This window comes from Cynocephalus volans, chromosome 7 (genome assembly GCF_027409185.1).
Source record: "Cynocephalus volans isolate mCynVol1 chromosome 7, mCynVol1.pri, whole genome shotgun sequence".
Taxonomy (NCBI): Eukaryota; Metazoa; Chordata; class Mammalia; order Dermoptera; family Cynocephalidae; genus Cynocephalus; species Cynocephalus volans.
The window spans coordinates 140519885-140535665 of NC_084466.1; the positions used below are offsets into that span (position 1 = coordinate 140519885).

A 15781-nucleotide genomic window follows, 5' to 3' on the forward strand; every position below is an offset into this window, starting at 1 on the left:
TGTTACCAAAATGAATATGTGCAACTAAACTATATGCAAGACTCTGGGGGCACAACAGCACATACTTGGTGAAATAAAAAGGCATTTCTCCTGCCTCCATTGTGTCTCTTGTGGTGCCATTGTCTGATGTTAAGAACTCACATAATAACAAAAAACAATGCCCCTATGATGGGGGAAAACTTGATTTGGCACCAGCAGTGGTGTTTTCCATGGGAATGATGGTGGGGGCTGTGGCTGACTGTGGGAATAGTGCAAATCAGCACTTTTTTGTAGAGTTTCTTCAAGCCTTTGTTTATTTTGGCCTTGGTCAGATCTGTGGCCCAGCTTGAAGATTCCCACTGGGCTTTCTGAAGCTCACGGACGTATGAGGGATGGAACAGGGATAAATAAATAATTTCAAAACACCCTCCCCCTGCCCTGGCACTCATGTGTGGGGTGTGTCTGTCTCGGTGGGTGTGTGTATATACATATATATATACATGTGGGTTGTAGTACTGTATATTTGACCCATTCCACCACCAGAGAATTAAAGAGAAATCAGGATTTTCTCCAGGCTTAACTGGTTTATTGTCTATCATCTTTCATTTGGGGCAAGGGAGATCAGAGCTGTTTCACACAAGCTCCAGTTTTTGCAAAATGGCATTGGATAAAGCTTGTGTGAAACTGCGTCACGAGGCCTTCCTAAAGTCCTTAGACGTTTATAGACATTGAAACATGAATAGTTCAGGTTGTGAATTCTGAGAGAAACAAAAAAGTCAGCAATTGTTCTGATAATGAAAGATGAACTTTCATCTCTCAGTTCTTAGAAGCATCTACTCTATCCTAGCTAAAGGATGTGGAGATCAACCATACAGAATCTGTCACAAAATGGAAAATGAGCAAGGAGTATGCGTAGTAAGATTATATTATGGTCCCAAATGTGAATACATTGGCTTTAAAATGACTGTTACTGATTGTTCCTGTCACATCAGCAGCAAGTTATTATATTTTTTAAAGTGCACTAAGGCTTTATTGAAGATTTTCTGAGGGAGTGTGCATGTATACGTACACTGTAAGCTTTATAGAAAGAGTATTTAACAAAGAAATGTACTTTCTCTCCTTTTTTCAAAAAGTTTCCATTTCCAGTAAGTCTTTGTGACAAATGCGTTTGAAGCTACCTCTTAGCTGGGTGGCTATTGCACAACTCCAGGGGGAGCATTTACTGAGTCCTCAATGTAAATGATCCCCCTGGAGGAAAACTCCAGGTGGCCTTGCAAGGTGACAATATTTAGATGGGCTGTGGCAGAGATATTTTCTGATGAAGTACACAAGAGTTTTGTTCACTGTATCTTCCTCCCTTAGATTCAAGTTACATCAGAGTAGAGGACCCAGGCTCTTGCCTGGGACTTGGGTAGAAGAAGAAGATCTTACTATAGGCCAGAGTGTGCTACGTGCAGATAGGATTTAATCCACACAAACATCTTATCAGAAGTTTCAAGGGATTTAACCCACACAAGCATCTTATCAGAGGTTCCAAGAGAGGTTAAGGGACTTGGTCAAGCTCACACAGTCTGTGTGCAGCACAGCTGGGATTCAGACCTTCTCCCTGACACTCTGGAGCAGCCCGCAACTATCCTTGGCTCCCTCTGCATCTCCAGGGACTGAAAGCATCCAGGGGCTGGAAAGCATTGAAAGCAGCAGCAGTGAAACAATGTCACCTGGGGAAGAGGTCTCCAGAGCCGAAAAGTGGAATTCGGCTGGGAGAAGGAGGTGCTTCCTGGGCTGTCACTTCTGCCTTTTTGCCTCTCTGTCAAATAAAAGGGAGCCAGGTGAGGAGGCGCCCTGGAGTGAGCTTTGCACAGCTGGAAGAAGCCTGGGAAGAGGAGTGTGGAGAGGGATGCTTACATCTCCCCCTTCCTGGAAAATAACTTTGCATTTGAAGGAAGAAAGGAGTAAATCTGTAACCTGGACTTGGGCGGCCTGGGGATTTCACTTGGCTGTGTAAGGGCACACGCAGGTGCTTGTGTGTGTGTGTGTGTGTGCGTGTGTGTGTGTGTGTGTGTGTGTGTGTGTGTGTGTGTGTGTGTGTAGCAGTGTTTGTGTTAGGGGGAAAGGAGTTTCAGGTTACATATGCGATGGTTCCATTATTCCCATTTGGATTGGGCTTTTATTTTTCTAAATAAGTCAAAGCAGCTACCATTTATCGGGGACCTACTATGTGCCAGACATTGCGCTGGACGCTTTTCGAGGTATTATTTTTCCGTGAAGAGAAAAATCGCCGAGTAGTTTCTTTCTGTGCAGGTGCACTTAGAGACATCGAGTGTTTTTCCCATTCCGGTTAAAACGCAGTGCTCTGCGTTGTGGTTAAGGTTTGGGGAGAGGCGGGAAAGGTGCGGAGACGACGGGCAGGGGGCGGTCCCTGCCTCGCTAGTCTCCACCTTTTATTTTGACCGGTCCGAGGGTGACAGGCTCGCACTAGGACCCAGGCGCCAGAGCGCCTCCGTCTGTCCTGTAGGTTCATTCAATCTCCCATCCACACAGACCCACAGCGAGACCGACACACACTCACATACACTCACACACACAACCGCACGCAGCGAGGCTCGGGAAGTCAGGCCCGCTCCTCGCCCCAGCGTCTCCTCCGCTCCAGCCGGCCGGGTCTCCCTGGGGGCCCGGAGCTCGGCCGGGCCGCGCAGACGAGCTCGGCGGACCCCGGTTCCTTCATGGGCAAACGCGGGCGGCCGCGCAAGGAGGCGCGCTGCGAGGGCTCGGGGCTGGTCCCCGCCGCGCCCCCAGCCGTGCCCCTGGCGCAGCCCGAGGAGCCCGCGGGGGCCAAGCCCAGGTGCCCCTTCTCGGACATTTTCAACACCAGCGAGAACTCGATGGAGAAGCACATCAACACTTTTCTGCAGAACGTGCAGATTCTGCTCGAGGCCGCCAGCTACCTGGAGCAGATCGAGAAAGAAAACAAAAGTAAGTTTGGGGGCCCTGGCTCCTCCTCGGCGCTCGGCTCTTTCTTTCTCGCCCACTCGGGCGACCCCTGTCGCCCGCTCGACCCGCTTCCCCCCCCACCCCCGCATGCAGCCCTCGGCAGTCAAGCCGATGACACCGGAGAAAGGACATGCACGCACAAAGCTGCTAAAAATGTAACAAAGACAAGCGAGGCGGAGAGGGGGCCTGTCCGAACGTCCGTCTGTCCGTCACCGGCGGCCTGGGAGGACAGCCCGGCCGGGGAGCGGGGGAGTGTTGTTGTTTGCTGACAACTGAGCCGAGAGCTCATCTCATCGAGGTCGCCTTTCTTCTTTTTTTTTTTTTTTTTTTTTTTCCCCCGGAGCCTTCTCAGGCAGACAAGTGTTGTTTTTCTGTCGCTCGTTCCTGGGTGGGGTGGGGATTAGAAGCCGAAAGTTGGAAACCTCAGGCAGGGCTCACGGCTTCCAGAAAGGCAACAAGACACACTACAACAATAACCACCAGCACGCAGCTCTCCGCGGCGTGGGCTCGCTCGGGCTGCGTCCCTCCTTCCTGTCCACTTCGCTCTTGCCTCCCCTCTCGCAGCAGGACTGGGCCATCGCGTCTACAGATGCAGTCCCCCTGCACCCCCGCTGCCCTAGGGTGCCACCGTCCCGTGCCCCCCACCCCCACCTGCACCCCCACCCCCGGCAGCTCTCCCTGGACCCGCCGTCCTGCGCCCGGGAAACTTGGCTAAAGGGAAACTTTGGGATCTCGCAGAAACAATAGTTGGGGAAGAAGGTGTGGGCTGCTGTGTGCGTTTTCTGTATTTTCCGGGAGACGGCTCCCGAGTGAGCGCGCAGGGGGAGGAAGGCAGACGCCTTCCCGGCCGATTTCTACTGTGCCCCCAACCTGCAGCTTCAGGTGGAGAGCGATACGGGGGTGGGGGTGGGGGCCTGGGAACCCCTCCCCGGCCTGTCCTCCTTTTTGTATTTGTTTCATGTTTCGCCCCTGCCAGCCGGGTGTCCCCCAGCCCTCCCCAGGCAGTTGGCTGAGCGCCCTAACGGGGGCACGCGCGTGCGGCGTCTCCAGCACCGTCCTCAGAATAATAGCCGTGAGGAGGAGGAAGGGGCCGAGGCAGATAGACAGACAGACAGAAGGAAACCGGGAGGTTTAATCTGTCCGAACAAGTAGGAAGATCAATGGGGGGGAGGGGGTTAGAGAGAAAGGTCCGATTGCAACGTGTCAGATCTTGCACCCTCCCCCCACAACACAACAACAACCCTCAAACACGAAAACACCTTTGCTGACCTACACCCCAGGCCTCTAGGGTTAAAGTAACCGTGTGTTGGCAGCGCGATTGTGCAGACGCTGTGGGGCCCAAACAAGGGTTTGTGTTGGGAGGTCGGGCGATGCGTTCTTTTCTTTCTCTTCTCGCCTGTTTTCTCGGAGTGCCTGGGTTGCGAGAGAGGCGCGTCGCAGGCTGTGTAGCCGAATCGCTTTGCGATTGTTCATGCGCGGGGCCAAGGGTGTGTGTGTACATTCGTCTGGAGGGTAGTTTCTGAAAAGCCAGAGCTGGTGGGGAGCTGGGTGAAGACGTGGTTTTGTTTGGTGTGTTTGCTTTTGTTGCAGGGGGGAGGGGCGCGATTTCTTTAGTTACCCCCCCGCCCCCAGGGTCCCTGGTTCTCCGGAGTCTGTCAAGTGGCGGCGGCTCTGAGTGGGGTTGCACCCAAAGAGGGCACCTTGGCAGTGTGTGGCGAACCTGATTTGCCCCCCCCCACTTTCCCCAGCGAGGTGTATTAAGGAGGCGGTCGGAGCTTCCTCAGCGTCCCGCCCCCACTCCCTCCCGCAGACAATCGGAGACCTACCCCCGCCCCGGCCGCCACCACCTCCTTGTTTACCCCGCGCCGGGGCTCCGGCGTGGCCATCAGTCACGTAAGCAGAGAGCCTGGCGCGCCGGGCCAGGCTGCCCCGCGCGGGGCGGGCCCGCGGCCGCGGAGCGGGGATCTAGAGGCTGGTGGAGCTGAGGGGCTTCCTCCAGGCCCCTCTCCCGAGGCGTCCGCGCTGCAAAACCGCCAGCCCCCGAGAGGGGCTCGGGAGCCTTCGCGCCCCAGTCAAAGTCAACTTCTCGTGCGTCATCAGCCCCTAGGCTCTGCAGCCCCCCTCCTCCGGCCGGCTCCCCGCGGGAGTATTTTTAGCTCTCTCGCCTCTTTTCGCCGCTGCTGTTTGGCTCTAAATGACGTGATGCCAGCGGCCCCCAGATTTCCCCGAGAGCGTGGGGCGCTGCGCTGTGCCCGGCTCGGCTTCAGGGACCCCACTCCAGGCCCTCGCCCCGTGCCCAACAGCTCCGGCAGGCGAGGGTGATCTCCAGAAAACTCTGTGCGACCATCCGCCGGGCCCTCTATTATCCCCCTGCAAACCGGAGCGGCCCAATGGGGCCACCTTATCCTCATCCTCCTCCCCCCGCACCCCGCCGAGGCGTGCTCTCCATCTGCCTGGCTTCTATTGGGGGCGCTTCTTCGCGCGGGCGGCGCTCGCCGTTGTTTTCTGCTCGCTGCACACAATGCCCGCGCGTCACGGCGGTCCGCGTGTGCACAGCAATAACGCGAGTCGGGGGGCGGGTCGTGCGTGCGCCGGGCTCGGGCACTGCGGGTCGCTCCGCGCGCGCGGGGCTTGTTTTGCTCCAGAGCTCTGCTTTCCGAAACGCTTACATCATTCAGTCGTTGGGGGAGGGACAGGGATCTGGGCGTTCCGATAGGATTCCAGCATTTCCCAGGTCCCTGGTTTTTGGAAGGAAGCAAGAAGCCTAGCTTTTTAATTATGATGATGATAGGGGAGGGGGCTCAGGTTTTGTTTTGTTGTGCAAGTTTTTTTTTTTTTTTTTTTTAGGTCACTACTGCAAAGGGCATTGCTGGCCGGCTCAGGTGCACAACCTCCCCGCCTTCATTTCAGCGAATTCCCTTGTAATCACTTGATCTCGGTTTCTCCGCCTTCTCCTCCTCCCCCTCCCAGCTAGAGACACATGGTTTCCACATGGAGACAAACTTCTTTCCTCCGACTGGACTTGACCTAGCTGCGTCGTTCAGCCAATCAACAGCTTCAGCCTCTTCTGACGTCATGCGTTACTGAGGCCGGAGGCTGGGGGGTGGAGCCGGGATGCCAGCCAGGAAATGTCTGGGAGCTGTAGTGCGGCCAGCTGGTCCAGTCTCTTCTTAAAGGGACGCTTTTCTCCCAGGAGATGTGTGCTGGGCCTCGATTCTCCATGTCGGGTTCTGTGAGAGCTTCCTGAGATGCACCGATAGACCCTAGTCACCAGTTCCGTTTTTATTGTTGTTTGCAAAGTACTTGGCAGGAGCGTGCCTTATTTTCCATTGCAGCCAGAACTGCTTTTCCTTGCTTCGCTGAGGTTTCTGTGCTAGGAGTGTTCACCAAGTTATGGCCACAGTGCTGAATTATTTCCAGTACATCGGGTGAGTTTTTTTGGAGGACGGGTTCAAATTAAGTCACCCAGTGTTGACCACCTGCTGCGTGCAAGGCAGAGGATTCCCTAGGAAATGCAGGTACATTCTCCCAAAATTCCTTCTGATGTGAATCCCTGCGAATCTCAAATTGAAGGTCTCCAGAAATATTAGTCATGAAGTCCTCACAAATTCAGAAATTATATGTAAATGATCTCTGACGTCATCACCTAACATGCATTTAGAGTCCAGTGGAGGGGTGGCAATTAAGGACTGACTAACAATTAGAAAAAAAATTTACTCCCTGTTCTGGGAAAGGTTAAAACTAAAAGGAAGAAGGACATTCACAAAGGGATGTTATGTGCATAAACTGGTTGGCTGGTACGTGGAAGAAGCTATAAAGGGCAGGTAAGGTCTGGAGCAGAGAAATGGGCCTCCCGGTGTATGGTGAAGGTGGCTTTGGAGGCAGCATTAAGACAGGGAAGAATGATTAGATGGGAATAGAAAGCCCAGGGTTGCTCCCTGGAATGGATTACCTGGGTTTGAGGGTGCGGTGCTTTCCTAGAGAAATGGGCAGGCCAAGAAGAAGCCTCTTCCTCCTGGTGGAGGAAGCTGCTGTTGTCTGGTGTCACTTGGCCACACCCTGCCTTCTTGACTAAATCTCCTCTACCCCATCATGAAACCTCTGCTCCTGTCCAGCAGGTCCACAAGCAAGCAGTCATGCCTCCGTGCTCGATTCAGACTCTTCCCTCTTTCTAGAACGCCCTTGTTTTCTTACTCCCCTGGGCTTCTCTGTATCCTACCCTCCCTTTAAGACTTCCTCCTCCAGGAAGTCTTAGAAAAATCATCTAGAACAAGCCTATTTTATAATAAAGTGTTGAATGTCTTGTGTAATTTATTGAAAGTGAAAAACAGAATGGTTGTATGGGTCCTCTAAGTATGGTTTCTACTGAATGCATATTGCTTTTGCACCATTGTAAAGTCAAAAAATCATAAGTCAAACTGTCTTAAGTCGGGGACTGTCTGTACAGTTGGGGACCCTCTATACTGATCTCTGACTGCCCCTGGGCAGTAAGACCAGGGCCTGCAAGAAGATGATAGGTCAGGCCTGGAGAGCTGAAACTGTATCCTTTCGACAGCTGTGACCTGAGAATGAATAAGTTACCGGATTACTAGGGGACTAGGGTGATTTTTGCTAAAATAGAGGGCTTTGACGGCAACTAATGTTCAAGCAGGTCACATTTCTGCGTGGGAACCATCTTATGATGAATTCATTCATTCCACAGATATGTATTGAGCATATACTATGGGCAATTGCTTTTTTCTAAAAACTCTGTGGATTGATTTATGGTGGGGATGGAGTGGGTGCTTGTTTTTAGTGAAGTTGTGTTAAGAGTATTTTTAAATCAGACCCTATTTTTTCTGCATCCTATATTCCCCAGATTTAACTTTTTCCCCCCGGTTTTGAATATGATCTCTGCCCAGTGGTAAATGTCAGAAGTAGACTTTTGAGGATATCATTATGACTTTCAGAGTCCTAGAGCTCCTAGGGACTGGGTACCCTGGGAATGGGATCCAAAGAAAGGGCCTTAGGAAGTTAGAGAAGCTAGATTGAGCCATTCCTGGTTTGGGAGAAAAAAGCAGGTCCCGTCAGGTACCAAGGCAAAACAGCAGCTGCTTACTCATCATCTGTCTCTGATCAAAACACTCTCCTTTGACGTACCCAGAAATGGAGATTTTCATCTAGTGATGGCTGGGCAAAAGTCTAGAGGTGAAACTGAGAGAAATGAAGAGGGTGCCAGCATGCAGTACCAGCAACTAATTGCAACACTGCCTACCATTTATTGAGCACTGACTATATACCAAGTATGGGGCTAAATATGCATTATCTCCTTTGATCTTCACAACAACCCTATTATGCATGCAATTTTATTACCCCCATTTTACTGAGAAGCAAGGATACTGGGTAACTTGCCCAAAGGTCACATGGGTAGTAAGTGGCAGGGCTGAGTTTTGAACCTAAGCCTCTGATTCCAGAGCCTGCTGTCTTAACCATACACGTGTACTCGTTTTACAGCCAAGGAATGAAGTCCAGAGAGGTGAAATGACTTGCTCAAGGTCACCCAGCAGCCTGAAGCAGGGCTGGTATTTGAAACACTTTGCTGATTGTCCAAGGTTTTCCTGCACACACCTTGCTTAGAAAAGGCTTAGAAATGAGGCTGGAGACAGAATAGCCAACCAGAGTGTTTTTTTTGTTGTTTTTCAGAGTTGTTCAACTCTCCTGGCCCTAGCTCAAGTTTAGGGTTCCTAGGAAACACCACCCCCCCTCCTGCTGCCTTTCCCAAGTCTGTCCTCTGGGCATATTAGAGGACTTGGGGCTGTTGCTATGGTACTGGGGCCAACAGCAGGTTCATCAAAAGCAGGGTCTTTTGCCTTTTAAAAAAGAGCCTGGCCCTGCAGAAATGAAGTGGCTGCAGAAATTTGCATCAGTCATTGTGGCTTGTTCTGTTTCAGATCCCCCCTGCCTCTCCACCCCTCCCCCTCCTCCCTACCACCACCACTTTCTATAAATACAGTTGGATAAATATTGATTTAAACTGGGTTTCTGGAGAAGAAGCACATGCTTGCCCTGGCTTGGTCTTCACTTAGATACCACCAGTATGTCAGGCCTAACACACTTAACCCCGATAGCTCTGGCTTCTAAATGACCCTTATTGAGGAGGTGACTTGTGTGGTTTTGCAGCTTTTGAGTTAAAAGAAGAAAAAAAAAAAAAAAAAAAAGGGAGAGAAAGAAAAGGAAGTAAAAAAGCAACAACCCAGCAAGACATGGGCATCTAGCAGAACGAAGAAAGCAATTTTCAGGAGGCAGAGAAATGGGGGAGGTTTATGGTAGTTTGGCCTTCAGAACTGTTCTCTCGCCTTCCCATTCTTTCTTCCTCTCCAAGGAGGCAGGTGATAAAACAGCTTTAGGGCCAGAAGGAGCCCCAGAGGTCATCCGAGCATCCATCATCCTTACTATACAGACGTGGAGGCTGAGGCCCAGAGAGGGACAGTGGACCCAGCAGAGGTCCTTCTCGGCTGTGTTCCCTCCTGCCTGATATGAGAATAGGTCCAGGCAGAGCCCCAAACTGGGCTTTTGTTTTACAGGTCAGGTGCTCATAAAGTCAGCAATTCTCAAACCTGGTTTACTGATCCCTGGGTGTGCCCGGTTATTGCAAAGATCATTGCAACATTCTCAGTAGTCTTTCAAAATGAAGCTAATTTGAATTTGCCATACTTAGAAAAATATTTTCTTTTACATTTGGGGTGTGGGTGGGGGAGGATCCAGAAAGTGGTGACAGTGATGAGATGGCTACCCCAAGCTTTAACTGAGGAGGAACTCAATTCTTCCCAGAGCAGGCCTCCTTCTGGGGGTAGAGGGTTGAGCTCCAGGCTCTCACTGGGGAGACATGTCGAGAGAGAGACAGAGACACTGAGACTTAAGTTTTCCAGGGACAGACACCTGCTCTCTGGCTCTTCTGCTAAACTTAAGCGAAGCAATTGTCTCTGATATCATTGTCCTTGAGTGGCCTGGCCAGAGGTGTTAAGGCTGTCAACAGCTGACTTGATTTCTCTGGCCAAAAATAATGGGCATTTGCTACCATCATCCCAAGCTGCAGTCACCTTCTTTGCTTCCTTATCTTGGCAGAATGTGTACTAGGCCTCTTGCTTGTGAAACATTTTGAAAGTTCAGGTGACCCTTACTTTGAGCAATAAATCTCCAGGTAATATATGTAAACAGAATCCCTTTTAAAAATATTTAGACTAGAGAAACTCTTTTGAAAATACCCTTGCGGCAACTACTTTGGTAAGATGTGGAATTATGTTACATGCCAGTAATTCTTCCTAAATTTGTTCTGTAAGTTTGTTCATTCATTTATTCATTAAACTGGTATTTAAGGAGCCCATATTTGCTTTATGTCAGGCACTGTGCTAAGTCCTGCAGTATAGTCCCTGCCCTCATGAAGTATATAGTCTATTGCAATGCCAGGTTTTGGAAATGCAGTTGCCTTAAAGTGAACCCCAACAATGTGGGACGGCATTTAACTTGGGCTTTGTATCTTTGTTTCCGGCCATCATTAGAGACAGAATACAAATTTATCCTGGGTTTCCAAAAGGAGTAGTTCCTTTCCTCCCTGCCTCCCCCTTCCTCATGTTTAAAATCTTTTGTGTTTTTGTGTTTGTCCTTTCTAAAAGTAATTTCTATAGATCTTACTTTTTTTTTTTTTTTTTAACTGCCTGAGCTTAGGAAACCAAGTATCATGTAAGCAACCTTGTAAATAAACACATTCCACTCTCAGTTCTTTCAGACAGGGGCCGTCTGCTCTTGGAGAATTGTCCACACCAGCGTTCCTGCCAAGCCCACTCTCCCATACAACATGCCCTTGGCCAAGAACCTGTAATATCCAACTCCAGGGTTCTGCTAAGAAACTTTAAACACAGCAAAATTAGAAAGATAAACACACTGTCCTGAGAGACAGGGAGACTAGGAAATTCAAATTAAAACCAATAAATGGGGATTTGGATTACCTGCTGTTTGAAATATCTTACTCTGTATGGTTATTGTTATTAGCAAGGATACCTGAATAAAGATGATTTGGGACAAGGTAGGCTGTTGTATTAAAATGGAGGGCATGCCCAGGGCTGCTGTGTTTCTGGCCATGACAAATGGGAACTGCTGTGGTCTTTGTTTTTATTTCTACAGGGGCCCAGAACTCCCAGATAGCGTCCCTGTGTTAGCTCCCTCTTACCTCCACCACAGCCTTACCATCCTTACCATATTTCTTGGCTGCCAAGACTCTGAGTGCTTTGCATACAACTTTCTTTCATTCTTTTCACCAGCTATAAAATTTAGCTCACTTCAGCAGATAATTTCTAAAACCTGCCGGGAGCCCAACGTGTATGGTCTCCAGTTCCAGTTCTATATTCCAATTCAAATGATAGACAAATAGAAACCAATAAACAATTCTTGTCTGTCTCCTGGGAGTCTGATAACCTTTCCCCAGGAGGGTTGCTGACAAGTAACAATGTCTTCTCTGTTTTCCAAAGGAATAATGATAATGGCCCCTTTTACTGAGCATTTACTATGTGCCAGCACAGTGCTAAGTCCTTTATGTTAAATCCTCACAAACATCCAATGGGCAGGTGCTATAATTATCCTCATTGTATAGATAAGGAAAACCTTAGCCTTAGTAAGGCTGACTAACTTTCCCAAGGTCACTTGCTAACAAATAGTGGAGCTATTTTTTCAAACCCAGGTTTTTCTTTCTTCCTAGAGAGACCTTAGGGCTATGGGAGAAGCCTCAGGGAGCAAGAAGTTAGCAAGAGGCAAGAAATGGAATCTGGAATGTTTGAAGTCCAGGCTGAGGGTCCCCATGGGGATGCCTCCCTGGAGTGACTTCCTTTTCTCTGCACTCATCCTAGGGAAGGGAGAGGGCAGCCAACTCCTTCCAGGACTCTTTAGGCATTGACACTGAAGCCAGATAGGCCCTTTTCTCTGGAGGGTAATGGCCTAGGGTGTTGCTGTTTGCAGGTGCAGTACCACTTGCCCAGCACCCCCTGGGAACTCACCCAACCAGTAGGGCTCCTGTGGTTCTGCACCCTGGGGTGTCAGGGATGTGAGTCCACACCGTATCAGGCAGTACAGGGCTTCCTGAAGGCGCCCCAGCTTGTAGGGTAACTGGGCAGTCCTGTGCTTGGAGCCAGGGGCTTCTGCCAGACAAGCCAGAGGAGAGAGGCAAATGTGAGCTGCAGAGATGAGTTTTAGGCCCTGGCTGTCACCAGCACAATATGGGCCAGCTGGTTCCAGTCAAATGACATAGGCCCAACCTCTTCCTTTCCCTGATTGAGATCTAGGAAACAAGAGTGATCTTAAATATAATTGGATTCATATCACTCAATTGTTTAAAGCCCTCCAATAGTTTCTTTCCTGTCTGACTTAGAATAAGAGCCGAACTCCTTGCCATGGCCTTCACCCTTGCCATTTGGAGGGAGTGTGGCTCGAGGGTGGGCAGGCTTGGCACCCCTGGGAGCTTGTCAGAAATGAGACTCCCAGGCCTCACTCCCCAGACCTGCTGAATTAGAATTTGCATTAACCATGATTCACAGGTGAACTGTGTGCTCCTCAAAGTTTGAGATGATATCCTAGGCAGCCTTTGTGATCTTCCCTAATCCCTCTCACCCACCTAAAGCTACCCCCACTTTATCATTTATTCCTTATCCTACTTATCACAATTTACAATTATTTTACTTGCTTATTATCAGTCTGTTGGGCTAGAATATAAGCACCTTGAAGACAGGGACCATAAGTAGTTTTGTTCATTATTCTATCTTCAGCATCTAGCTTAGTGCCCAGCACATAATAGACGCTTAAGGAATATTTCTTGAATGAATGATGATTTTTCTGTCTTTAACCTTCTGACCTAGTGTTTCTCAACAATGGAGCTATTGGTGGGACAATTCTTCTTGTCCAGATTAGTCTGGAATACTGCAGGATTTAATATCCTTGGTTCCCCCTCATTAAAGCCACTGGAATTCCCCAGTCATTGTGACACTCAAAAGACACTCCTACACATTCCCAAAGCCTCCTAAAGGGATGGGATTGCCCTTAGTTGAGACCATTGCCCTAACCAATTTTGTTTGACCTTGCCTGATTGAATATAACGTGATGTATGCTGTGGGATCCAAGAGTCAGAAAATTCAGGTTTGAATTTGTTCACTGCCTGTGTGACCTTGGGCAAAAAAAAACCTTTCTGAGCCTCATCTGTAAAACATGAATCTCATAGGTGTGCTGAGGATTAAATGAAATAATTGTAGGAGCAGCACCGTGGCTCTAGTTATGTGGCACCTAGTAGGAAATGGATGCATATTGTTCTAGGATCTCTGGAGAATCCCTGCATTCTAGAATCACTTTCTAGAATTCAGAATACTAGAGCTGGAAGAGGTGGTAAGGTCATCCATATCTTTGGACAGGCAAGAGCCTGGTGTTTTTATTATAAACGCTGCACCTGAGGCTGAGAGAACTCAGACACAAGGCAGCAAAGTCTGAATGTGTGATATAGTGTTCAGGGCCTGGCTGGGCCTAAAAGTGACATCCATAAATTTCTGCTGCTTGGAAGAGGGTGGCTATGCCAAGTGGAGGGGGCAGGGTGACTCTAGGCCAGCTTCTGGCAGGGAAGGGAGGGTTACCCTGGGCTGTGGCAAGAATGTGGGGCATCTTCTTAGGAGCAGGAGAAGGCCTCTGGTGGTATTTTTTTTTTTTTTTTCCTTTTAGGCTTTAAAATCAAATTGTATCTAACTTGAAAAGAACAGATCATTACAATACCAAATCTGATGAATGCAACAACAACAAAAAATTATAGTTTATTTTTACTTTTGAATATAGATGCAAAAATTCTAAACAAAATATTAACTCATGAAGTTGAGCGGTTCTTCAAAAGAATAACACCAAGGCTGACCAGGGTATGTGCCAGATAAGGCTGAAAGTCAAGAAATTTACCACCATAAATGATTACAACCACAAATTAGAAGAAAATAATATGTGACTACAGCAACAAATGATGAAAAGTCATTTGAAAAGAAGTACTGGAAAGGCTTTCCTAATGAAGAAAACTACTTCAGTACAACAAAGATTGTTTTCCTGTGGTGGTCTTTTAATTAAAGTGGTATAGTGAGGTTGGGCCCAGGGCTTTTGGCCATCACCAACAGAGAAGGAGTTGATTCTGAAGGCAACCTTTCCTTAGGGAAGAATGAACCTTGAACAGAAAAAAGCATTGGGATCCTTTTGGAATGTACCTTGATCTTGATATTCAAAGGGTTGGGGCCCCACAGATGAAAAAGATCAGAAAACTTACTCCACTTTAGCTTTTTTTCTTTAAACATGAATCAACCAGAAAAAGAATTATGGAGATGAGAAGTTAGCATGGGACTGAAAGCCTGAGTTCTAACCCTGGCTCCATCAAACTGATAAACAACTGTGTGGCTTTGGGCAAGTTACCACACCTCTCTGAGTTTTAGTTTTCTTAACTGAAAAATGGAGACTGGATTGAGAAGTAAGCTTAATAGTACAGACTTCTATGTCATAAACCATGAAATGTCATTTGGGAGAACATTCATTTGGCATGGCCCTTGCAAAATCCTCCTGAATACTTTATCACTTGCACCATAGTATCCCCCTAAGGTGGGGTGCTCTAGAGTAAGTAAGCCACTTAGATGGCATATTAATTGAGTCCTGCAATGCAGGTTTCATCTCGGATCCAAGTTCATGCAAAGAAGGAAAAAGACATATTCAAGAGATTAACACATCTATTATAATCACCGAAATAGGCTGCTGTAATAAGGGCCGTTTAATAAAATGTAAGAAGCCCATCACTAAGAGAAAAGAGATGGATCAGGATGGAAGTCAAGTGCAGCTGTGTGAGCCTTAGCCAGTGGTCTGATCTCACCAGAAAAACTGGAGTTAAAACACAACAAACTTCCAGATTCAGCGATCTCAGATTAACACTGTCTCCCCCTGCCGTTGCTCCCACTCCGTGTCCTTTCTTTTCCTTTCTCCCCAGCTCTGGCTCCTGGGTCGCTTGGTGCGTATCCGTGTGATTGGGTTGTCAGCCGGCAGCCCTGGCGACTGGAGCCCTGGGAGGCAGTAGCTACCTCTCGGGTTTAGCATTACGTCATCCCTTCTAGACCCAAATTTATCTCGGCTGCACACAGACCCAATGCTCTGAGCCGCTGCTGTCTTAAGGAGCGCTTACGCATGAAGTTAGGCAAGGCTGACTCACTAGGCAGAGGGAGAGGTTTTCTGCCGCTGTTCACGTTTCTGGGCTCTGGGGGAAGAGCAGGGAGGAGGCTGTGGTCATTTGGGGGTGGGGGATGGAAAGATGTATACCTCTTTTGGTTCTCATTTAGGAGCTTGGAGCTCACCCTCCTGTGTCCCCAGCTTTGATTATTTGAAAACCCCCATCCTTAAAGATAATTGCAAAAAATAGTGTCCTACCCTGTGAGCATTTTGCAGTTCCAAGTTCTTCTAAATACAAGGAGTCATCAACACAGTGACTATGGACTTGTAACTTAACTTCATTAAGTTCCCCTCTTTCTGTCTCTCCTGTCTGCAGAAAAGATGTAACACACCAGCCTCACTGTTCATGGATCTGCAGTGAATCACTTGGAAATTTTTGCTTAGTAAACTGTGCTGGAAAAGGACCCCTAAAAATTGAGAGCTTTGCTTGCTTCCTTCAGAAGGCAGATTGTCCCCATCAAGGCTCTGAATGTTATAGGCCTGGGTAATGCTGGGGGACTTTTTCCATTTTCAAATGAGACTCTCCCAAGAGAGACACTTTAGGGAGATGACAGAACCAGAG

General features: G+C 48.5%; 1 protein-coding gene across 1 annotated transcript in view; it reads left to right on the forward strand.

Moving 5' to 3' along the window:
* Positions 1-2476: 2476 nt before the first annotated feature.
* Positions 2477-15781, forward strand: part of MXI1 (MAX interactor 1, dimerization protein) — a 95876-nt gene continuing 82571 nt past the window's right edge. The window contains exon 1 of the mRNA XM_063102297.1: positions 2477-2952. Within this exon, the coding sequence (XP_062958367.1) occupies positions 2703-2952 (250 nt within the window). The 5' untranslated portion in view covers positions 2477-2702. The remainder of the gene's footprint in view (positions 2953-15781) is intronic.